The sequence below is a fragment of the Erinaceus europaeus genome, chromosome 20 (genome assembly GCF_950295315.1).
Source record: "Erinaceus europaeus chromosome 20, mEriEur2.1, whole genome shotgun sequence".
NCBI lineage: Eukaryota > Metazoa > Chordata > Mammalia > Eulipotyphla > Erinaceidae > Erinaceus > Erinaceus europaeus.
Genome location: NC_080181.1, coordinates 14,246,362 through 14,270,871, shown reverse-complemented (window position 1 = coordinate 14,270,871; position 24,510 = coordinate 14,246,362). Strand labels below are relative to the sequence as shown.

General features: G+C 46.3%; 2 protein-coding genes and 1 pseudogene across 5 annotated transcripts; 2 read left to right on the top strand and 1 right to left on the bottom strand.

The window, feature by feature from the left end:
- The first annotated feature begins 654 nt into the window (after positions 1-654).
- On the top strand, positions 655-6,970 carry NHERF4 (NHERF family PDZ scaffold protein 4). Of its 2 annotated transcripts, XM_007523628.3 has the most exons (11): positions 655-764; positions 1,101-1,128; positions 1,266-1,339; positions 1,640-1,851; positions 2,509-2,698; positions 2,798-2,934; positions 3,165-3,369; positions 3,599-3,795; positions 3,882-4,106; positions 5,490-5,690; positions 6,261-6,970. In XM_007523628.3, exons 1-11 carry the CDS (start codon positions 749-751, stop codon positions 6,288-6,290), a joined length of 1,515 nt encoding a protein of 504 aa, XP_007523690.3. In that variant the 5' UTR covers positions 655-748; the 3' UTR covers positions 6,291-6,970. The 2 variants fall into 2 exon arrangements, with proteins under 2 accessions (XP_007523690.3, XP_016043857.2); XM_016188371.2 differs by lacking the exon at positions 655-764 and having other exon boundaries at positions 998-1,128.
- A 4,019-nt stretch (positions 6,971-10,989) lies between these two features.
- On the top strand, positions 10,990-11,527 carry LOC107522528 (large ribosomal subunit protein eL21-like; annotated as a pseudogene).
- Positions 11,528-12,447: 920 nt separating this feature from the next.
- On the bottom strand, positions 12,448-19,870 carry CCDC153 (coiled-coil domain containing 153). 3 transcript variants are annotated; one of them, XM_007523581.3, is made up of 7 exons: positions 19,755-19,870; positions 19,393-19,474; positions 18,917-18,982; positions 17,967-18,086; positions 17,252-17,344; positions 14,798-14,928; positions 12,448-14,419 (listed from the first exon to the last, which is right to left on the bottom strand). In XM_007523581.3, the coding sequence occupies exons 2-7, from the start codon at positions 19,460-19,462 to the stop codon at positions 14,291-14,293; spliced, it is 609 nt and encodes a 202-aa protein (XP_007523643.2). In that variant the 5' UTR covers positions 19,463-19,474; positions 19,755-19,870; the 3' UTR covers positions 12,448-14,290. The 3 variants fall into 3 exon arrangements, with proteins under 3 accessions (XP_007523643.2, XP_060035896.1, XP_060035898.1); XM_060179913.1 differs by having other exon boundaries at positions 12,448-14,529; positions 19,755-19,865; XM_060179915.1 differs by lacking the exon at positions 18,917-18,982 and having other exon boundaries at positions 12,448-14,529; positions 19,755-19,867.
- Between the last annotated feature and the right edge of the window lie 4,640 nt (positions 19,871-24,510).

The window sequence follows — 24,510 nt, the reverse complement described above, 5'->3', positions numbered from 1 at the left end:
ATTCTGTGGGGCTTGGGAAATAGCACCACTGGTAGCACACTAGGCTTTCGTGCCTGAAGCACCAGTGGTCCTAGGTTCAATCCCTGGCCCTATCATAAAGCAGTGTTGAGCAGTGTTTTCTAAAAATAAGTAAGTAAATTAAATAAATAAATAAATAAATAAATACTCTGTGTTTTCTACCTCCCAGGCCTCTTCTATGCCTGGTGCTTTCAAGAAAGGGTACTTACTGTATTTGGTCATTGTGGGAAACATTCTGGCCATTTTTAGTTGGCCAGGGAGGTAGTACAACTATGGAGCACAGGGCTTGCCAGAGTGATGCTCAAGTTCTCTTTCTTTCATAAATAAATGAGTATTTAAAAAAAAAAAAAAAAAAAACTTCTTGCCATTTCGGAACCTTTCACACCAGGTTCAGAGGATGTGAGTGCTGGAGTTGGGGTGGACGAGACATGGGGGTAGGGTAGGTCATGTTGGCCCAGGGCACTCCTAGTGCCTCTTAGCTATCCCTAGCCCAGGCTCAGCCTTTGCAAAGCGGGGACTGTGGCAGAGTCTCTATCTAGAGAAAGTTGTGGCCCAGCAACAAACAGCAAGGAAGAATGCACACTCACCTGCAGGATCAGACTGTCCTCCGTTAACCATTACCCCACTGTCTCCTAGGCTGTGTCTTCAAGGAGGCGGGACACAGGGGAGGGGTGGGAAGGTCAGCTGATGGACCTTGTCCCTACACTGAACCTGGGTCGCTGATCCAACAATGGAGGCAACTGAAGGTAGGAGAGAAACCTGGAAGGGAAGTCAGAGGGCAGGTCCAGAGGCCTGAAGTTCTGGGATCAACACTTTATCTTTGCAGTTTAGAGCCCATGGGCTAAAGGAGTGGAAGTTAGTAGGGGAGGGTTAAGTAGATGAGCTCTTCCTGGTCCACACCCTGTGCTGAAATGCCCTCATTGTGTGCCTAGGACTGGGGGAGGGGAAGAGACATGAGCCTTCTGGAGTTGAACAGAGGGACAAATCCTGAGTCTAGGGGGTCCCTAAGTGCTTATAGCTAATGGCTGTGAAAAGGGTGGAACACATGTACATCTCTCCTCACACCAGTTTTTGCTCTGCAGATAAGCGGGACATGGTCTCACTGACTGGGTAAGTGCTTGCTGCTGTGGGGTGGGGATATAGGGAGAAGGGGAGGTAGGAGAGCTCTCTAGCTGCCAGGAGCACCTTAATCAGAGCCATGACCTGATGTCAGCATGCTCCTGCCTGCATTCCTTGCCTTTTTGCAGGAAGTTTAACTTTAACCCCAAGCTGGGCATTGATAATCCTGTGCTCTCTCTGACTGAAGACTACGACTTCTCTGGTAACCCCCCGGTCCCTGAACAACCCTGCTTTCCCTTAGCCCCTTGTAGAGACTTTGTGGCTCCATACCATCTCCTCATACCCTGGAGGCCACACACTCAGCCTTCCATTGATAACAAGTCCCTGATGACAGAGATGGGGCCGGTGTGTCCTCTTACAGCCCCTTCCACATAGCACTCTTCCCCACCGACCCACAACCACTATGTTGCCCCCTTTCAGGGATCTGCCAGGTATGGGGTATCTGGGACTTGGGTCATGTCCCCTCTACTCCCCCTTTTCTGTTGCCCACCACCCCCTCTAGAGTCCCGGATGTCTGAGCGGCCTCGCTTCTGTCTGCTAAGCAAAGAGGAAGGTGGGAGCTTCGGCTTCCACCTCCAAGAGCGGCTGGGCAGGACTGGGCCCGTGGTGTGCCGTGTGGACCCAGGCACCTCTGCCCAGCACCAGGGGCTTCGGGAAGGAGACCGGATCCTGGGGGTGAACAATGAAGTCGTGGAACAAGAAGCCTATGCAGTGGTGAGGGTGGGCTGGGCCCCACTGTTTGGGCCTCTGGGCACAGGGGTCACAATCTCTACCTCCAAGATTTAGGGGTGTCCAAGTAACCATGGTTGGATGAAGGCATCAAGAGAACTGGTTTCCCTGGTTTAAGAAAAAAAATGCAGGTTCTAGAGAGATAGCTTAGTTTTTTGTTTGTTTGTTTTTTATTTGTTTTGTTTTGTTTTTTACCACAGCATTGATCAGTTCAGCACTGATCAGCTCTGGCTTATAGTAGTGTGGGGGTACTGAACCTGGGATTTTGGGGCCTCAGGCATGAGAGTCTCTTTGCATAACTATTATGCTATCTACCCCCACCCACCAGAGAGATAGCTTAGTATGATAGCATGGGATGTACATGCCTGTGAGGTCCCAGAAGTGCCAGACATAATCCTAGTACCACTTTATGCCAGGGATGAGCAGAGTCTGGTCTCTTTCCCCTTCTATAAATCACTAAATAAATCCCTTTAAAATGCATGTTCAGAGACCTGGTAGTGGTGGCCTCAGTAGAGCACAAGCAGTACTGTGCCCAAGGATGCAAGTTCAAACCTCCAGTTCCCATCTGCAGGGGTAAAGCTTTAAATTGAAAGGGAAACCTGAAGATGGGTTCCAACCTCCCCCATGTGTCCCTCTGTCTAGGTGGTCCGCCACATCAGGGCCAGTGGACCTCGAGTGTTGCTGACAGTTTTGTCACAGTCCGTATATGATGTGGCCCGAGCTCTGGAGGGGAGTGATGCCCGCCTCTGTCCTACTCTAGGCCCTGGGGTTCGGCCCCGGCTATGCCACGTAGTGAAAGATGAGGGTGGCTTTGGCTTTAGTGTCACTCACGGTGAGCTTCTAGAGATTCAGTGGGGAGGGTGGCAGAGCGGTCTCTGCCCCTTGTGTGAGCAGGCAGTGGGCTGACTGCTAATGGTTTCCTTGCTTCCAGGACATAAAGGTTCTTTCTGGTTGGTGCTGAGTAGTGGAGGTGCTGCTGAGAGGGCAGGAGTACCTCCTGGGGCCCGACTGCTGGAAGTGAATGGGGTCAGCGTGGAAAAGTTCACTCGGAGCCAACTTAGCAGGAAGGTCTGGTGCCCCCCTTGGGGAAAAAGATGCATATTTTCCCCCTCCACCCCATTCAGCCCCACACACTCCACCAGGACCTAGTCTGGTTTGATCTTACACCTCATTGACCATCCTGCCCTTTCCAGTGGGTGCTGGAAATGGAAACCTTTTCCCAGGTGTCCCCCCGCCCCATGCTGATGCTGACGTTCTCCTGGGAGGGCTGATGCTGACATTTTCCTGGGTTCCCACAGCTTTGGCAGAGTGGCACACAGGTGACTGTGCTGGTGGCAGGGCCAGAGGTGGAGGAGCAGTGTCACCAACTGGGAGTGCCTCTGGCTGCCCCACTGGCAGAGGGTTGGGCCCTGCCAGTCAAGCCCCGCCATCTGCAACTAGAAAAAGGGCCGCAGGGCTTCGGGTTCCTGCTCAGGGAGGAGAAAGGCCTGGATGGGCGGCATGGTGAGTGGGAGCCCCAGGGGTGAGTGGGGCAGAGGGCTTTGGGGTGGGGGATATATATGTTCACAGTGCACAGAAGTGGTGTCCCCCTTCCCCTTCCACCTGCAGGCCCCTGCCCTTCACTTCCTCCTCCTTATGCTTCCCTCCCATCAGTCCCCTATGCATGGATATGGTGGCCCCAGCTATCCTGGAGGGCAAATGGAAAGGAGCAGTGAGGATGTCTATGTTCCAGGGCAGTTCCTGTGGGAGGTGGACCCTGGACTGCCAGCTGAGAAGGCTGGGATGCTGCCTGGGGACCGGCTGGTGGCTGTGGCAGGGGAGAGTGTGGAAGGACTGGGTCACGAGGAGACTGTGTCCAGGATCCGGGCACAAGGCTCCAGCATCTCCCTCACAGTTGTTGACCCTGAAGCTGACCGCTTCTTCAGCATGGTGAGAGCTCAGGCCAGGTAGGGGGCAAAACAGAGCAGGGCTCAGGCAGAAGAAGTGACTGGTGTGTCCTCTATGCCTCCAACCAGGTACGCCTGTCCCCTCTCCTTTTCATGGAGAGCATAGATCCTACCTCTCCTGGTGACACTTCCTCAGCCTCTCTGGCTGAGACCAAGGACCTACAGATTGGAGACACAACCCTGTCTTCTGTCCACTGTGACACTCGCCAATGCTTCCTATACCCTGGGCCCGGAGGTGGCTATGGCTTCCGACTCTGCTGTGTGGCCAAGGAGCCTCATCTCTTCATCTCTCAGGTGACTGATACCCAGAACCTTGAGTTTTGTTTGTTTTTTAATATTTATTCCCTTTTGTTTCCCTTGTTGTTTTATTGTTGTAGCTATTATTTTTGTTATTGATGTCGTCGTTGTTGGACAGGACAGAGAGAAATGGAGAGAGGAGGGGAAGACAGAGGGGGAGAGAAAGATAGACACCTGCAGACCTGCTTTACCGCTTGTGAAGTGACTCCCCATGCAGGTGGGGATCCGGGGATTCGAACCAGGATCCTTACTCCAGTCCTTGTGCTTTGCACCATGTGCGCTTAACCCACTGCGCTACCGCCTAACTCCCAACCTTGAGTTTTTGTTGTTGTTTTTTTTTAAGAATTTATTTATTTACTCCTGAGAGAGATAGGAGGAAAGAAAGAACCAGACATCAGTCCGGCACATGTGCTGCCAGGGATCAAACTCAGGACCTCATGGTTAAGAATCCAGTGCTTTATCCACTGCGCCACATCCGGGACCACAACCTTGAGTTTTTTAAGACTGCTTTACTAAGAGCAAGATGGAGAGGTAGAGTGGTCCGGGAGGTGGTGCATTGGCTAAGGAACTAGACTTTCAAGCATGAGGTCCTGAGTTCAATCCCTGGCAGCACATGTACCAGACTGATGTCTGGCTCTTTCTCTCTCTCTCTCCTCCTATCTTTCTCATTAATAAAATAAATAAAATCTTAAAAAAAAAAAAAAAAGATGGAGAGGTAGAGAACCAGAGCATCACGGAGCATTCTTGCCTCTGACTTCTAGATAAACTGCCCCAGCATCTCCAGGCATATGCCCTGCTGGGGATTCAACTTGAGATCTCACACTTGTAAGTTGGTTTCTCTGTACATTGTGCCACCTCCCAGGCGACAACTGATTTTTTTTTTATGATTTGTCTTTTATAGGGGGGTGGGTAGTGGCATACCCAGTTGAGTACGCACATTATAGTGCACCAGGACCAGGGTTCAAGCCCCTAGTCCCCACCTGGAGGGAAGGAAACCTCACAAAAGGGTGAAGCAGTGCTGCAAGTGTCTCTTTAGCTCTCTCCTTAATTCCCCTTTCCCTCTCAATTTCTGTTTCTGTCCATAAAATAAATGAATAAAAAAAGAAAAATATTTATCTATTATTTATGCCATATGAGATAGTTAGATAAAGTATCCCATGAAAGGGAGAGAGAGAGAGAGATCAGAGCACCACTCTGGCATTTGTAGTGCCAGGAGCTGAACCTGAAACCTCTGGCATACAAGTCCCATACTCTACCTAGTGAACTAGTTTCTGGTTACCCTTTTGATCATTGCCTCCTGACAGAACCATCATTCTCTGTGCAGAACCTAGGGGCTCTATTTCTGTATGTTCCATGTACCTCCCCTTACCCCCCACCCAGGTGAATCTAGGAGGTGCTGCTGCCCGAGCTGGGCTACAAATAGGAGACATGATTCTGGAGGTGAATGGGTATGCTGTCAATGGAGAGAATGATCTGGAAAGGCTTCAGCAGTTGGCTGAGGCCAAACCACCCCTGTGCCTGAAGGTGGCAGCCAGATCCCAGCAGGGCTTGGAAGCCTGGATTCCGCCAGGGTCTGCACAGGTGAGGAAGAAAAGACAGGTGCACTGTGAGCAACCAGAGAAGCGCAGAGATGGGGGTTAGGCAGTGGCACACTGGGTTAAGAGCACACAGTACGAAGTGCAAGGACATGTGCAAGGATCCCAGTTCAAGCCCCCGGCTCTCCACCTGCAGGGGTTCACTTCACAAGTGGTGAAGCAGGCTTGCAGGTGTCTATCTTCTCTTTCCCTCTCTATCTCCCCCTCCTCTCTCAAGTCCTCTCTGTCCTATGAAAGAAAGAAAGAAAGAAAGAAAGAAAGAAAGAAAGAAAGAAAGAAAGAAAGAAAATGGCTGTCAGGAGCAGTGGCTTTGTAGTGCAGTCACTGAGCCCCAGCAATAACCCTGGAGACAAAAACATAAATAAATAAATAAGAAAAAGAGGAACAGAGCAGAGAGAGAAAGAACAGGGGGCTTTTCAAGTGAAGCAGTGGGGTGTTGGCGGATGGACAGAAGGATCCTTGGAACAAGTCCTGTTCCTGGGCATCCCATGCAGGTGAGGACTAGGAAAACTCTTGGGGCTCCTGAATGATTTTTTTTTCTCCTTTCTCTACTTAGGACTGGGCCCTTACCTCAGAGCTGCTCTAGCATCGCGCTGCTAGGCACAGTGGCTTTCCCAACTTCACCTCCAGCCTGGGGTGATTGGAGAGGGGCTGCTCCCTTAACCTGGAAGCTAGACTTTAGGACTTTGGACACTTCCAAACTTGGAAGGTCTCCAGGGTCTCCCCCTTCCCATGGACCCACTTATGGTCAGAGGCTTAAGTGGGCCCATGTGGACACCTGGGCTCTGATTCTAGAGAAAATCATGTGTGACTGTGCTCACAGATGACTCTTTCTGAAAAGACTGGTGTCATGTTATAACTTACAATGATATGTACTTGGTCTATATCCTATTTCTGGCTCAGAGCTCCTACAATCCTTGGAATTTCCTAAGTCATGAGAACAATAAAAACTGTCTTTTGGGAGTCGGGCACAGCGGGTTAAGCGCACGTGGCACAAAGCACAAGGACCGGCGTAAGGATCCTGGTTCAAGGACGGGCGTAAAGATCCCGGTTCGAGTCCCAGCTCCCCACCTGCAGGGGAGTCGCTTCACAGGCGGTGAAGCAGGTCTGCAGGTGTCTTTCTCTCCCCCTCTCTGTCTTCCCCTCCTCTCTCCATTTCTCTCTGTCCTGTCCAACAACGACGACATCGGTCACAACCACAGTAATAGCTACAACAATAAAACAGCAAGGGCAACAAAAGGGAATAAATAAATAAATATTAGTAAAAAAACCTGTCTTTTGTTATTCCTAATGAGTTTCTTTCAACCCCATCTATTTTGTTAATGAGGTGACTTTTGGTTTTATTATGGGTTTTTTGTTGTTGTTGTTTGTTTGTTTTTGAGAGATAAATCAGAGTATTGCTGAACCATAGGATAATAAGGTGACTTTTGGAAAGCACCTATGGATGGGGAACTGGTTGCCAAGGGAACCAAGTGATTGGAACTTTCACCTTCACCTCATGTTCAACCCTCCTGGGAAGGGAAAGGGGTCGAAGACTGGATTAATCACCAATGACCAGTAACTTAATCAATCACATCTACATAATGAAGCCTCCATGGCCTCCCTACCCCACAAGAATGGGGTTCAAAGAATTCTGGGATGCTAAGTATATGGAGGTGCTCCTCCCTCTGATTGTTCCTGAATTGTATCCTTTATAATAAATATAGTATCATCCAGCCAAACTGGCACTCCCTTCACTAAACCCCCTCCCTGAATTCTGTGTGCCCTTCTAGGAAATGACAGAACCCAGGGGAAGAGGCCTTTAATTTACAGCCGGTTGATCAGAAGTGCAGGCAGTAACCTTGAGGTTGGCACCTGAGTGGGGGACAGTGTCATAGGTGGAGCCCCTAAGCAATGGGATCTGCTGCTCTCTCCAGGTAGGACATGTCAGAACCAAGTTAAATTGTAGGACACAGGTATGTAGAACACAGAATGGCTTGCTGGCAGCCAGAAGAGAAGTGGCATAGAGGATATTGTAGTGGGGCAGAGAAGAAATGGAGGTTTCCTCTCCAGCTGGGCTGTGGGGCTGACTAGGACTGAAGCATCTGATACATGTTCTGGGCAGGACTCAGGTGTACTACAAGAATTTGACAACTAGTTCCTCTGTGGGTACCTTAAAATTTGGGGGACTGGTGATAGTGAGATGGAGCTCATTGACAGAATGTACAATTTGTATGTATATGGATGGCTCTGGGTTTCAATCTCTGGCACCCCTGTCCTATTAATGTTGGGGGGGGGGAGTCGGGCGGTAGTGCAGCAGGTTAAACGCACATGGCACAAAGTCCAAGGACTGGCATAAGGATTCCGGTTTGAGCCCAGATCCCCACCTGTAGGGGAGTCACTTTCTCTTCCCCTCTTCTATCCATTTCTCTCTGTCCTATCTAACAATGATAACAATAACAATAATAATAACTACAACAACAATAAAAAGGACAACAAAAGGGAAAATAAATAAGTAAATTTTAAATATATTGTTGTGTGGGGCCAAGTGATGGTGCACCTCGTTGAACATATATGTTACTATGCACAAAAAGACCCAGGTTCAAGCATCCAGTCCCCACCTACAGGGGGAAGGGGAAGCTTCAGGAGAAGTGAAGCAGGTCTGCAAGTGTCTCTCTGTCTCTTTTTCTCTAATATCCCTCTGTGCTCTCAATTTCTCTGTATCCTTTCTTTTTTTTTTTTTTTAAGATTGTGTTCACTTAATAATGAGAAAGATAGGAGGGAGACAAAGAACCAGACATCATTCTGGTACATGAGCTGCTGGGGATTAAACTCAAGACCTCATGCTTGAGAGTCTAATGCTTTATCCACTGCGCCACCTCCCAGACCACTCACTGTATCCTATCAAATAAAAGGGGTGGAAAAAATGGCTGCCAGGTGTGGTGGATTTATCATGCAGGCACTGAACCCCAGCAGTAACCATGGTGACAATAAAGAATAAGTAAAAGACTGTGGGGGTTGGCACTTGGTCTACTATAGAAACAACCTTTCTCCATAATCCTGCCTCTATGTTGGGGAGGGGCAGAAGTGAAGAAATGGTTTGAGGTAACCAGAAGGGTCCAAGGCAGCTCAACATGAAGCCATGGCTCAGGAGTAGATAGCAGGATTTGCATGTATGAGACCCAGGGTTAGATTCCTAGCACTGCATATGCCTAGGCAGTACTCTAGTATCTTATTCTTTTCCTCACAGAACTAAAATATAGCTTTAAAATACGGGTTTTATATACTCTGGGAAGAGGCATAGTAGACAACAGAGGTATTGGATTCTCAATCGTGAATTTAGTCGAGCATTGCATATGCCATAGTGATGCTCTGGTTCTCCCTCTCTTTCTTTTTTAAAATTTTTTAAAATATTTATTTATTCCCTCTTGTTGTCCTTGCTATTTTCTTGTTGTAGTTATTACTGTTGGTGTTATTGATGTCGTCGTTGTTGGATAGGACAGAGAGAAATGAAGAGAGGAGGGGAAGACAGAGAGGAGGAGAGAAAGCTAGACACCTGCAGACCTGCTTCACTGCCTGTGAAGCAACTCCCCTGCTGGTGGGGAGCCGGGGGTTCTAACTCGGATCCTTATGCCGGTCCTTGTGCTCTGCGCCACGTGCTCCCAACTGGCTGCGCCACCGTCTGACTCCCTCTCCCTTTCTTTCTAATTAATACTTTAGTGGTGGGTGCAGTGTGGAACTCTACCTCTGTAACCTTATGATCTTGTAAACCATTATAGAATCAATAATAAAGATTTAAAAAATAGGACTAGGGTGATCCGGGAGGTGGTGCAGTGGATAAAGCATTAGATTCTCAAGCATGAAGTCCCGAGTTCAATCCCTGGCAGTATATATACCAGAGTGATGTCTGGTTCTTCGTCTCTCCTCCTATCTTTCTCATAAATAAATAAATTCTAAAAATAAAAAAAGAAAAAATACTTTTCTATTTGTAATTATCAGAAAGAAGAAGACTTAAAAAAAAAAAAATAGGACAAGGACCGGCTTCAGGATCCTGGTTCGAGCCCCCAGCTCCCCACCTGCAGGGGAGTCGCTTCACAAGCAGTGAAGAAGGTCTACAGGTGTCTATCCTTCTTTATTTTAATATTTATTTATTTCCTTTTTGTTGCCCTTGTTGTTTTTGTTACTGTTGTTGCAGTTATTATTGTTGCTGTTATTGATGTCATCGTTGTTGGATAGGACAGTGAGAAATGAAGAGAGGAGGGGAAGACAGAGAGGGGGAGAGAAAGATAGATACCTGCAGGCCTGCTTCACCGCCTGTGAAGCGACTCCCCTGCAGGTGGGGAGCCAGGGGCTCAAACCAGGATCCTCAGGCCAGTCCTTGCACTTTGTGCCACGTGTGCTTAACCCGCTGAGTTATCGCCCAATTCCCGATATCTATCTTTCTCCCCTCCTCTCTGTCTTCCCCTCCTCTCTCTATTTCTCTCTGTCCTATCCAACGACGACAACATCCATAATAACTACAACAATAAAACAACAAGGGCAGCAAAAGGGAATAAATAAATAAATATTTTTTTAAAAATGTAAAAAAATAGGACTAAGATACCTCAGTCAGTAGACTAAATGCCTTACCACACATGAGGTTATGAGTTTGAGTCCCTACACTGCACTGGAACACCATGGACAGCACCAGGGGGAGCTCAGTGGATAGTGGAGCAGTACAGTAGTAGTGTCTCTGTGTCTGTCTTCCTCCTTCTCTCCAAGTTCAAAAAAAAAAATTGGGAGGTTGATCATGTGTAGGTGAGACCCTAATAATAATATATATAATTTGATATCACAAATAATAAGTTGGGTGGTGGCGAACCTGGCTAAGCACATGAATTACAATGCACAAGGATCTGGGTTTGAGCCCCTGCAGGGGGAAAGCTTCACAGGTGGTGTAGCAGTGTTGCAGGTATCTCTCTGTCTCTCTCCCTATCACCTCCTCCTCTCTCCCTTCTTGATTTCTGGCTATCTCTATCCAATAAATAAATAATAAAGCCTTTAAAATTCAATAAATTTCCCTAACATTAAAAAAGGCTTTTAAGGGGGTGGGGTAGTGGCTCACCTGGTTAAGTGCATGTATAACCATGTACAAGGATCTGGGTTCAGGCCCCCAGCTTCCCACCTGCAGGGGATGAGCGTCACAAGCGGTGAAGCAATGCTACAGGAGTCTCTCACCCTATCTCCCCTGCCCTCTCAACTTCTCTCTCTTCTGTCAAATAAAATAAAGTTTTAAAAAATGTCTTTTTCGCTTTTCGGCTGGAGCAGTCATCTTCCAGTAAATCGCCAAAATGATTAACACAAAGGGAAAGAGGAGAGGAACCCGCTATATGTTCTCTAGGCCTTTTAGAAAATATGGAGTTGTTCCTTTGGCCACATATATGCGGATCTATAAGAAAGGTGATATTGTAGATATAAAGGGAATGGGCACTGTTCAAAAATGAATGCTCCACAAATGTTACCATGGCAAAACTGGAAGTCTACAACATTACCCAGCATGCTGTTGGTATTGTTGTAAACAAACAAGTAAAGGGCAAGATTCTTGCCAAGAGAATTAATGTTCATAGTGAGCATATTAAGCACTCTAAGAGCAGAGACAGCTTCTTGAAATGTGTGAAGGAAAATGATCAGAAAAAAAAGGAAGCCAAAGAGAAAGGGACTTGGGTTCAACTGAAGTGCCAGCCTGCTCCACCCAGAGAAGCACACTTTGTGAGAACCAACGGAAAGGAGCCAGCGTTGCTGGAGCCCATTCCCTATAAATTCATGGCATGATCAATATAAAAACTTAATAAAGTATCCAAACTATAAAAAAAAAATGTCTTTTTCTAATTTGGATAGTAGTGCAGCTGGTTAAGCGCAGGTGGTGCATAGCGTGAGGACCGGCGTGAGGATCCTGGTTCAATCCCCCGGCTCCCCACCTGCAGGGGAGTCAGTCACTTCACAAGTGATGAAGCAGGTCTGCAGGTGTCTATCTTTCTCTCTCCCTCTCTGTCTTCTCCTCCTCTCTCAATTTCTCTCTGTCCTAGTCAACAATGACATCAATAATAATTACAACAATAAAGCAATAAGGGCAACAAAAGGGAATAAATAAATATTAATTTGTTTTCTTTTTTTAAAAAAAAACTTTTAAAAATACATTTTATGGGGACTGGGGGGTGGCGCATCAGGTTAAGCACACATAGTACAAAGTGCAAGGACCTGAACAAAGAACCTAGTTGGAGGCTGTGGCTCCCCACCTGCAGGGGGTCACTTCACAAGTGGTGAAGCAGGTCTGTAGGTCTCTCTGCCTCCTCTCAATTTCTCTGTCCATCAAAAAAAAAAAAAAATTGAGGGGCTGGGGAGACAGCATGTTTATGCAAAAGCCTTTCAAGCCTGAGGTTCTGAAGTCCCAGATTCAATCCCCAGCACCACCATAAGCCAGAACTGAGCAGTGTTCTGGTAAAAAAAAAAAAAAAAAAAATTAAATAGCCACAGGAGCAGTGGATTTGTAGCACCAAGCCCCAGCAATAACTCTAAAGGCAAAATAACAATAATATATTTTATTGGGTGGGGTAGATAGCATAATGATTAGGCAAGGAGACTCTCATACCTGAGGCTCCAGAGTCCTGGGTTTGATCCCCAGCACCTCCATGAGCTGCCAGGAGCCTGCCTGGCGAAAGTAATTCAGAGTCCCTGAAGGAAAGGGGGAGTCGGCGAGATGAACGAAGTGAGAGACACATCAGCTGTTTCAGGTGCAGGAGAGGGGCGTCTGTGCAGAGGTTTATTATTTAAACACTTTTTGCCTGGATATAGTTGACATTATATAAGATTATTTTCATTCACATCAAGGATACAGATGATATCATGTATAATTGTTTTCATTAACATCAGGAGTAGCCTCAAACAGCATTATTGTTATTATAGGTATGTTTTCCTTAGAGAGTTCCCTAGGTCTGGGGCATCCTGATCTCCCCTTGAAAGTTTCTTGAATCTGGTGTAGTCTAAATCTACCCTTGAAAGTTTCTAGGGTCTGGAGTAGTCTCAATTTTTCCTTGAAATGACCAACTGTGTTTTGACCATCTCCCTCTTCTGACCTTCTGTATGAATAAACACTTTTCTCTGGAGCTAAATCTAATAGCTTTTCTTCTTAACCCATTCTTAGATGGGCCTAACTAGATCATAGTAGGCTGTCCACCTAAAGAAATCCTCTGCTGCAAAGCAAGCACATGCCATGGGAGCTCCCCCCTGGCCAACCCTCACACATATGAAAGTTCACCAACCCCTAGCCAACGAAAGTTCACTTACCTCTACTCACATACCCCAACATTAGCTATTCAACTACACAACCTAATACTCATCATTGATGTCTATAAGTGAAAGAAGGGTGTTTGTGGGTGAGGGCAAGCAACAGAGCCTCTTCACATCTAAATAGAGACCACAGTCTGCCACTCATACTACAAGCCACCCATAATTCTGGCTTTTGGTCTGAGTCCAGCTGATTGAGAAGCTGTAGTGGTGATAAGTAGCTCCTTTTCTGAAAGCCTTTAAATGGGTACAGCAGCTTCTGCTCCTAGGCCATTTTAGTCTTGTCACACTCACTGCCATTAATTGTTGTCACATGTACTTCCCCCAGGGATCTCCTTTTGTTGTCCCCAGGTATTATTTGTGCATATCCAATATAGCCAATAGGTCTTTAATTTATCAGTGTAAGGAAAAATGACTTCAGTTTAGTGCAGGGCTCCCTGCTTTGTAGTTAGCCCTAGCCCTAGTTTGGGAATGAGGAGGTGAGATTATCAGCAGGCACACAGTGAGAGAGAGAGAAGTGGGGGAGGTCTTTGTGTGGCGGGGAGACTGACGGGGACAGAATCCTGGAGACGGAGACCCCCTGTTCAACCCCTGGTGGGTGAGACTGAAGAGGTGACTGTACCTCCAGGCACCCATTTTTTCACAGGCAGTCCACACCACACTCAACCTCAGCCTCACAGTTAGTTCCCCGAAGCCTGACTTTCCTCCCACCAATGAGCCATCAAGGCCAACAGTGCTCTGGTTAAAGAATAAAATATTTGGGGGCAGCGGTTGCATAATGGTTATACAAAAAGACTCTCATGCCTGAGACTTAGAGGTCCCAAGTTCAATACCACCCACCACCACCACCATAAACCAAAGCTGAGCAGTGCTCTGCTAACAAACAAAACCATTTTATTTTAATGAGAGAGACCAGAGTACTTCTCAGATCTGGCTTATGGTGGTATGGGGGAAAGAACCTGGGACCTCAGAGACTCAGAGGTGAAAGTCTTTTTGCATAACCATGATGCTATCTTCCTGCCCTAAAAATAAATATATCTACAGGTTTGGAAGTGGCATCTACCTTTCTTAGGAGAGGGGTGAGCCCTTGTCTAAGTTCCCTCCTGCCATTCAGCCTTGGGGTAATGGGTTGGCCCAGAAAGAGGTGTGGGGGGGTTTCCCATGAGACTTACTCATTTCTACTCATTTCATAAAGTCGCAGCCTACTGTTGTGTTGAGTTCCACATTGAGAGGGCTTTATTGCTAGAGCTCCAGTGAGCCCCAGAGACTTGGTAACTCACAGCCTTAGAGATCCAGGGGATTGAGTCCAAACTTGCGGAGCTGCTCCTTGTGCCTGGCATGGAGTCTCAGCATGGCATCATCCCACTGAGGCTTCATGGCTCTCATCTTGGTCAAGAGCTGGTCCAGGCTGCCCTGTAGACATCCAGGTTCAGACCCCTGGCAGTGGGCAGGTGGGAGGAAGGAGAGACAGCCCTAGGGAGACTGGAAGCTTTCCTCACAGGTGGTTTCTTCAAATTCTTCTCCTGAATGGGTAGGATGGTTTTATCCCTGAGATGGAGCAGAGACCCTGTGGAGGTGTTTCTCCCCCATCCACCTTTCCCACACTTGTCCCTGTCACACTAGTGGGGTGGGGCTGCAGAGGGTGATTCTTTTTTCTTTTTTAACCAGAGCACTGTTCAGCTCTGGCTTATGGTGGTGCGGGGGATTGAACCTGGGACTTTGGAGCCTCAGGCATGAGACTGTTTGCATAACCATTATGCTATCTACCCTCCACCCAAGGGTGATTCTTACATGTAAGACTTCCTCATACTTGGCCTCCATGTCTGCTATGTGGGTCCGAAGCTGTGCTAGAGTTCCATCCCGCTCATCCAGGGCCCGTTCGGCCTCCTCCCGGGCAGCCTTGGCCTCCCTCTGGCATATTTCTGGGATGTGGGCAGACAGATGAAAAAAGGAAAGGATGGTGATGCTCTGCTCTTAAGCCCAGACTCTTAAAGGTGCACATCTTGAGTGGAATCATTCCAGAGTCCCCAAAAGAGCTGAAGTAGACCAGTCAGGACTTGGGACAGTAAAGCTGTGTCTGGACTCTGGGTGTCACGATCATGAAACTGTGTAGTTCTCTGTGCCTAATAGAATGCTACATACTCCCCTGGCTGACTGTGAGAGGAAATGTGGTAACATATGGAGAAGCACCTTGTATAGAGAAGGTGCTTAATAACCCCCCATCAGATTTAAACATAAGGTAAGACAGCTGAGGAAATAGCTAGAAATGGCTCCTGGGTCAATCCCTGGTGACACATGTACTGAAATGGTGCTCCAGCTCTCTCTCTCTCATATGGAACCTTCTACCTCATATGAAATAAATCTTTTTTAGACACCCATCTGAACAAAAGCCAAAAACAATTCAACTTCAAGCATTAGTGAAATGTTTTATCAGAGATTCTGCATGCATGCTGAAAACTTGAGTTAATAATGCCAAATGAAAGATTGGTGCTTAATATAGTGACCTGGGTGGTCTGAGCACTGTGCTTCAGTGAACCATCGTTCCCTTGCCATTAAACTGCTGCCTTGTAGCCATTATGAAAATGGAATGTGCATCCTCAAAAAAAAAAATGAAATAAATCTTTTAAAAAACATGAATTAGGGTACAGCTTAGACAAGTAACTCAGGGTCAAATGGTGGGTAAGCAAACTCATGATTATCTTGGCTAAAATGAAGCTATTTAGGATGGAACATTTGGAGGCTAAAATTGTGATAGATCTTACAAGACAAATGAAGATCTTTCAATTCTACCTTGAAACCAAGACCAGTGGTCCAGGCAGTGGTGCAGTGGATAAAGCATTGGATTCTCAACCACAAGGTCCCTAGTTCAGTCCCTGCCAGCACATGTACCAGAGTGATGTCTGGTTCTTTCTCTCTCTCCTATCTTTCTCATTAATAAATAAATTCTTAAAAAAAGAAGAAGAAGAAGAAGGGGTTGGGCGGTAGCACAGTGGGTTAAGTGCAGGTGGCACAAAGCGTAAGAATCCCGGTTCGAGCCTCCGGCTCCCCACCTGCAGGGGAGTCACTTCACAGACGGTGAAGCAGGTCTGCTGGTGTCTATCTTTCTCTCCCCCTCTCTGTCTCCCCTCCTCTCTCCATTTCTCTCTGTCCTATCCAACAACAATAACAGTGACAATGATAACCACAACAAGGATAAAACAAGGGCAAAAATAGCCCTTGTTGTTTTATCCTTATGGTTATCATCATTGTCGTTGAGTCCTAGCAATAACCCTAGAGGCAAAAAAATTTTTTTTTTAATAAATAAGTAAATAAATAAAATTTTTCATCATTCAAAGTATCTCAGTCTGCAGTGGGAGGATCAGTGACCTTGGAAAGGTGTACCTGTATTTTTTTAATCTGGCTTTTTAAAAAAAAATTATTTAATAGTAATCAATAAGGCCTTAGGATAAAAGAGGTATAATTCCATACAAATTCCCACCACCAGAGTTCTGTATCCCATCCCCTCCACTGGAAGCCTTCCTGTTCTTTATCTTTCTGGGAGTGTGAACCCAGGATCACTATGGGGCTCAGAAGGTGGGTCTGCTTCTGTAATTGCTTCTCCACTGGACATGGGCATTGGCAGGTCAATCCATGCTCCCAGGCTGTTTCTATGGAAAGGTTCACCTTTTAATCCATTCTTAGAAGGGTTGGAGGGCTGGGCAGGGTAGATAGCATAATGGTTATGCAAAGAAACTGTCATGCCTGAGGCTCCAAAGTTCTAGGTTCAGTCCACACACCACCATTAACCAGAGCTGAGCAGTGCTCTGGTGTTTCTCACTGTGTCTTTCTCTCTCTGCATCTCTCTCAAAAATATAAATAAATAAATAAGTAAATAAATAAAATACTTAAAAAATAATAATACAGGTCCTTCAGAGGACCTAGTGGGGGTTGTATTGTTATATGGGAAACGGGAATGTTATGCATGTACAAACTATTGTACTTACTGTTGAATGTAAAACATTAATTCCCCAATAAATAAATTTAAAAAAATAATAATAAGATAAAGAAGGGCTGGGGAGATATCATAATGGTTATGCAAAAAGGCTTTCATGCCTGAGGTGCCAAAGGTCCTAAATTGAATGGTTAGTACCACCATAAGCCAGAATTGAACAGTGTTCTGGTAAACAAATTTAAATCCACTCTTGGACTGCACCTTCCCAGTTACCCTGAGAGAGGCAGGGCTGGGGGGAGTAGGAGGGGGCCTACCTAGCTCCTCTTTGAGGCCGCTCAATTCTTTCTCCAGCTGGCTGCTGCGGGTGTCCAGCTTCTCTTGCAGCTTCTGGCACCGAAGGCTCATCTCTGTGGGGGCAGTGGGCAACCGGAGACCCCAATGTGGATGGAGTGGTGGAGAAAGGAAGGGAGAATGTGGATGGAGAGGCCTCTGACTGGACCAGTGGAGCAGGAGTTGAAAGGCCTTTTGGTCATTCTTGTGAACCTGTCAAGCTGGAAGACCTTGAAAACCTGGGGACCAGGAATAGAGTGCAGCTTCCCTCCCCCAGGCCAGCTTTGAATGTAGGTTCTATCCCATCTACCCATTCCCAGGGGATCAGTGAGTTAAGGACTGCATAGGCTTGGTAGAGTGCAGGACTTGCAAGCAGGAAGTACTGAGTTTGATCCCTGGAACCATTAGAGTGATTCTCTGTTTTTTTCTTTTTCACTCATTAGTACATAAATAAGTAAATCTAAAAACTGGGCTAGAGGGGGCCTGGCAGTGGCACATTGGGTTAAAGCTCATGGTGCATGGTGCAAAAGCTCAAGGACACAAGCAAGGATCCCCGTTGGAGCTCCCAGCTCCTTACCTGCGGGGGGGGGGGGGGGGGGTGCGCTTCTTTCTTCCTCTCTCCCCTCCTCCCCTCCTCCCCTCTTGGCTATTCTCTCCCAGGCCCCTGTCTTGTGCCTGTTGGCTCTACTAACCACACACCTGTATAAATGGCCTTCCCTTCTCTCCGGGCCTCATCCAGTTCAGCCTTCAGTCCCTGTAACCTCTGCTTCAGCTGCTCTTCGGAAGCCTTGGCTTGGCGGGCCTCATTCCTCTGTAGAGCTGTGGAGGTGATCCAAGCAACCTTCAGGACTGACTGGGGCCCCTGCTGAGTCAGCCCCCCACCCCCCAGCTCTCCAGGCTTGATGAGCTTTGCCCACCTCCAGAAAGGTGGCGGCAGGTATGCCTCTCATTCTTGCTCTGGATTTGGTTTGGGCTCCCTAGAGTCCATGGGCTATTACCATGGAAAAACAACTTCCTCTTGGTTCTGGCAATAAAAACTAGCATCCAGAGGCACTGAGCCAGTTGGAGCTCCAGGGAGAGTGTGTGGCTATCACACTCCCAGCTCCACAGCCAGGAAGGCTCACCCAGCAGAGTACATGCCCTCTAGGTGCGAGGCCCTGGGTTCATATGCCTGAATCACATGGGAATACCATGGATGGCACCAGGGGATACTCCATAGATGGTGGAGTGGTAGTGTAATGTCTGTCCACTCTCCCAAAAAAATAAAAAAAAGAAACTGAGCAAGGGAGTAGGCTCAACAGTATCACACATTGGAGAGACCCTGGCACCTTATGAATAGTATATTTATTATCCATAAATTTATTATGTATGGATGCATTATAAATACATATAGAGCTAGTTCTTGTCAAGGGCTTTTATTATATATGAATAAATATATAAAAACTAGCTGCCCTTATCAACTCTCACTGTCCATTTCTTTCTTCCTCAGAATCCTAACTTAAGACACTTGAGACTATCTTTTCCTCTAGAGGATCATTCCAGGCCAGCTCAGCTGCCCACCATAGTTCCACTCTCCAAGTCCCTGCAGAAGACAGAAACACTCTACTGCCCCACCTCTGTTTCCACCCTTCCAGAATCTCCAATCTTACCCAGACGGTCTTGGAGCAGCTCCTTCTCCAGCAGTGCCAGCCTGTGTATGGAGTCAGCCTTCACATCTGCTCTGACAAGTTGGCAGGACCTCAGTTCACCAAGATTCCAGCCTTCTTTGCCCTCTCTCACTTCCATCCCATACCCTAGGCTTTCTCTCCAAAGAAGATCTGAGACCCATTCAGTGAGACGTCTCCTGAATTCACCTCACATCCTCTCTGCCCAGCACACAGTAGGCAATCAAGACAAGTGTAATGACTGTGTAAAGAAAGCACAGAGCCAGAGGAGGCTCCAGGCAAGGCACAGGTACCCATCATGTCTCAGCTCCATGGAACCTGGAGGTGAGGCTAGGAGGATGGAGAGCCATGAAAGCTTGCCATGCAGGGGCTGGATTCCCTCTGATGGGCCTCAGCCTGGTCTCGTGTAGAGGGAAGCATGAAGGAGCAGGGAACACTCACTTCCACCCATCCCAGCTCACCAGCACCAGTATTCTTTTTCTTCTTCTGTGCCCCAGATTTCATGCCTCTGTCTTTGGTTTTAGGTGGCATCTCCTTGCTGCCCTGCCAGAGGGAAAGACCTCATGGTTAGGTCTGGACAATGGGGATGCTTTCTTGAAACTTAGGCTGTACAGAGGTCTCTGAGTCAGCCTTCTCTATTTTCTAGAAGCCCCTGTTTGTGTCCTGCTGGGATCAGTGGGGGTGGGGTGGGGGGCAGAGCAGTTTGTACCAGCCTGGCTTTGTATACAGAAATCATTCTTCTCAGTCCTCTTTTGGAGAACTTCAGTCTTGTCCCTGAATTCTTACCTCTTCCCCCTCTTCCCCTTCTCTCTCTCTTCCTTACCTGTAAGACCTTTCTCCTGCCACTGTTGTGTCTCCCTGAAGAGTAACCCACTCCTGGAGACCAGCAGAGGAAAGGTCCAACCAGTCAGAAGCCTGAGCTGGCGGCAGTGTTAGGAGCCAATCTGGTGGCCAGCTCCTGTGGGAGGCAGGACTGGAATGTTGGGTTGCTGGAGACAACTTTGTTTCCAGGCAACTGGGAAACATGGAGTTCACAGGGAGGTGCAAAGGGCTAAAGCATAAAGCAGTTCACAATAGCATGAAATAAGCAAGGTGCTGTGTGTGAGAGTGTCAATTTTCTTCTTATCTCCAAAGTCCAAGTGTAGTTTGAGGAGAATGGGCTTTGAAGTCCATTAGTCATGATATTAATTTCCATGTAGCACTACCTGCTGTGGGAAACTAATAAGGGACAGACCTATGTTTACTTTTTTTTTTTTTGAGACAATACATTTCAGATATTTCAAATTTTATTAAATGGAAGTAGAGGGCAGCAGGCAGAATTTTATTAAGTGAAATTAGAGTGGAAAGCAGGAAGGGGCACATCTGGTTGAGTGTACTTGTTACAGTGTGCAAGGGCCCGGGGTTTGAGGCTCTGGCCCCCACCTGCAAGGGGAAAGCTTCACAAGTGGTGAAGCAGGCCTGCAGGTGTCTATCTCTCTCCCTTTCTATCACCCCCCTCCCTCTCAATTTTTGGCTGTCTGTATCCAAATAAATTAATAAAGATAATTAAAATAAATAAATAAATAAATCTTTTAAAAAAGCAGACAGAAGAGAGCTGTTGGCTTTTTCTTTTAAAGATGTATTTAAGGGGGCTGGGCAGTAGCGCAGCAGATTGAGCGCACATGGCATAAAGCGCAATGGCCAGTGTAAGGATCCAGGCTTGAGGCCCCTCCTCCCCTGCAGGAGGTTGTTTTGCAAGCAGTGAAGCAGGTCTGCAGATGGCTGTCTTTCTTTACTCCTGTCTGTCTTCCCCTCCTCTTTTGATTTCTCTCTGTCCTGTTTAACAACAGCAGCAGCTATTACAACAATAACAATAATAACAACAACACCAACAAAATGGGAAAAATGGCCTCCAGGAGCAGTGGATTCATAGTGTAGGCAGGGATACCCAGCGATAACCTTGAAGGCAAAAAAAAAAAAAAAAAAAAGAAAACAATGTATTTAAAATAAAAGATTTATTTATGTAATTTTTTTATGACAGAGAGGAGGAAAGAAAAGAGAACCAGAGTATCACTCCAGAATATTTGATGCTGGGGGTTAAACTTGGGAACTTGGGACCTCATGCCTGAGAATCCTACATTTTATCTGCTGTTGCCACTTCCTGGGCTACAAAAAAAAAAAAAGGATCTATTTACTGGGGTACAGGTGGTGGTATACCTGGTAGAGCACACATGTTACTATGGGCAAGGACCCAGAGCCTCCACTTCCCAGCTGCAAGAGAGGGAAAGTTTCAGGAATAGTGAAGAATCTCTTCAGGTGTCTCCCTCTCTAACTCCCATCCTTTCACATTTTATCTATGTCTTATAAAATGAAAGAAAGAAGGAAGGTTTTCTGGCCACTGGATGCTGTGGATTTGTTGTACAGGCTCCAGGCCCCAGAGATAACCTGGTAATAATAAGGGGAAAAATAAAAGTATTACTGAGAAGAAAAAAGGAGAGAGAGGGGCGGAGGGGAGATAGCATAATGGTTATGCAAACAGAATCTCATGCCTGAAGCTCCAAAGTCTCAGGTACAATCCCCCACACCACCATAAGCCAGAGCTGAACAGTACTCTGGTTAAAAAATTGGAAAGAAAAAAAAAAAAGGAGAGAGAAGAGAGAGAAAACCAGAGCATTACACTAGCATATGCAGTGCTAGGAATTGAACTAGGGACCTCATACGTGCAAGTTGAGTGCTCTACCTATTGCACAACCTCCTGTGCCTTTTAGTTTTCTGTTTGTTTCATTTTTGTTTAGATGTAGTTATTTATTTTATGAGAGGGAGAAAGAGCGAGATAAGGGTAATGTTCCATAATATGTGATGCTGGGTTTCAAAGCTGGGGCCCCACAGCTGCAAGGAATGTGCTCTACCTGTTGAGCCACTTTCCTAGCCACTGACTTACACGTCTGAAATAATGCTGGTGAGTGAACACAGAAGAAATTACTGGGTGATAGCCACTTTCCTTTTTTTTTTTTTTTTTTAACCAGAGCACTACTCAGCTCTGGCCTGTGGTAGTACTTTGGAGCCTGAGGCATGAGAGTCTCTTTGCATAACCATTATACTTTCTACAACTATTTCCATCAGCTAAAAGATATGACTATGCTCAGAACTGAAGATCCCCTGAAAGAAAGCATTCTCTGGTATAATGGGAAAGAAACACAGAAGCAGATAGTGAAAAGGTGCTCCCATTCAGAGCATTGAGACACAGAGCAGAGGTGGACTCACATACTGCAGGTGCTGCCATGGAAGGCTGCAATTATACAAGAACAGAGAAGGTGGAGAGAAACAAAAGAGCTCTGAGTTCCAGTGCCCTCACTGGTCATGAAAACCTTGGCTGAGCTTTAGTCTTCTGGCCTTCAAATATTTGCTTTTGTAAATCCTAAAAGGTCTGGGTTTAAACTGTGAGAGGGCTATCTTCTCTCACAGCACCTTAATATTGCTGTTTTTCTAGTTGCTTCTGTGGTTTCTTCAGGTTCCCAGAAACTGCTTTCCTAGACTCCCTCCAGCGCTACGTTGGTTGGGGCTCCCTCTAGTGGATTTTCTCCTGAGTGTCCTAAATGTTTTAAATTATTCACTGGATAACGTCTTCTTTCTCATGGTGATGCTTCCTAGCATCTTGCTGGAGTAATTGGAAAAATGAATCTGTGGAAGGGGGTATAACAGATGACTTGCCTTGGCCAGGCAGCCCAGACCTTCTCTCTTGTCCTATGCTATTTTAAAGCTTTGCCTTTTGTATGACTCTTGGATCCTCAGGACCCCTGGAACCTCAGTAGCTAGAATGAAAACGGAAAACACCAGGACTTCCTCCCTTCCCTTGTCCTTGTGGATTAAGAGACCTGAAGATGTTATCTTTAAATAGTGCTCTCTATTTCAATCTTCCTCAACATTTTTGGTGAAGTGTCTGTCACCAGGAGTAGGTCTGAAGGAATAGCCATGAGATCTAAGAATTTCAAAATCCTTTCTCTTTTGGAAACTGAGTATGTGAATGAGACGCCTGCAAGGCCACGACAGGTCTAGCTGAAGACTGTTCTTCCTCCTCTGATTGCAGGGGCTGGCTCTATCTGCTCTCCATGTGAAGTCAGTGGTGGCACCTCCCAGTCAGGTGCCTGATTGTGTGAATGGGAGATACAACTTCTCTGGCCTCACCCTGCTGGGTCCTGGTATGCCAAGTACCCTGAGGGCTCCAGGTGCCTGTATGAGGCTCTGCTAAGCAGCTATGCATTGTCAGGTATGAGGCGTGCTGTGTGGTTCCCATATGTCTGGGGTTTGCTATTTGGGTGTGTTGTGTGAAAATGCAGGTGTGGTCCCAGACCTGCACAAATGATCCCTTCCTTGTTCAAAGCCATTGATGGGGGCTCTCTGGAATTGTCTGCTAAATCTAAATCTCTATGCAGAATTCAAGACCATTTCATTGAGCATATGTTTTCCTTTTCTGTATTTCTCTATTTAAAAAAAAAAATTTGTATCATCTTTATTTATTTATTGGATAGAGACAACCAGAAATCGAGAGAGGAGGGGGTGATAGAGAAGGAGAGAAACAGAGAGACACCTGCAGCCCTGCTTTACCACTCATCAAGCTTTCCCCCAGCAGGTGGGGATTAGGGGCTCGAACCTGGGTCTCTGAGCACTATAACATGTGTGCTCAACCAGATGCACCACCACCTGGCACCCCCCCTTTTTTGTTTTCTAAATCAGCATCACACCTTGCTTTGGAAGGACATTATCATTCCTGAATCACTACAGAGAGGTATTAGTCATACAGTTCCCGATCTGGCTTTGAGTAGCTCAGATAAACTTTAATATAATGGCTGGGTGGATGGCTGAGCAGGTATCAGGTTCCCTGAATGAGATTCTAGGTGTAATCCTCAGCAATCTGGCCAATAAAATAAACTTTGCTTATGTTTTATATGGCACATATTCTATATTATAATGCTGTTCTGTGCAAATAGAAAAAATAATTAAATTGTTAATGTTATTGTTTTAACAAGTATGCAAACTTATTGATGTTTACATTTTAAAATAAAATTTGTGATCCATTCGAAAAATCCTTTCTCTGGGTATCATATTCTCACAGAGACTGGTTTGTGTTTATTTGTCACTTTCGGTGGCTGAAACATTTTTTTTTCTTTACCAGAGCACTGCTCAGTTCTGTTTTATGGTGGTGTGGGGGATTGAACCTGCTGATTCAGGAGTCTAGGCATGAAAGTCTTTTTGCATCATAACCATTATACTATCTCCCCTATCCAGCAATCTTTTCAGATTAAAAACACAAGAACCAGGCTTGTCCTTGGAGAAGTCTAGAACTTCTGTACTGTGAGGTCAGATAATCTTACGCATATCTTCCAAATATGAAGAATATTTAAATTTTTTAAATATTTATTTATTCCCTTTTGTTGCACTTGTTGTTTTATTGTTGTAGTTATTATTGTTTATATTATTGATGTCATTGTTGTTGGATAGGACAGAGAGAAATTGAGACAGGAGGGGAAGACAGAGAGGGGGAGAGAAAGATAGACACCTGTAAACCTGCTTTACCGCTTGTGAAGCGACTCCCCTGCAGG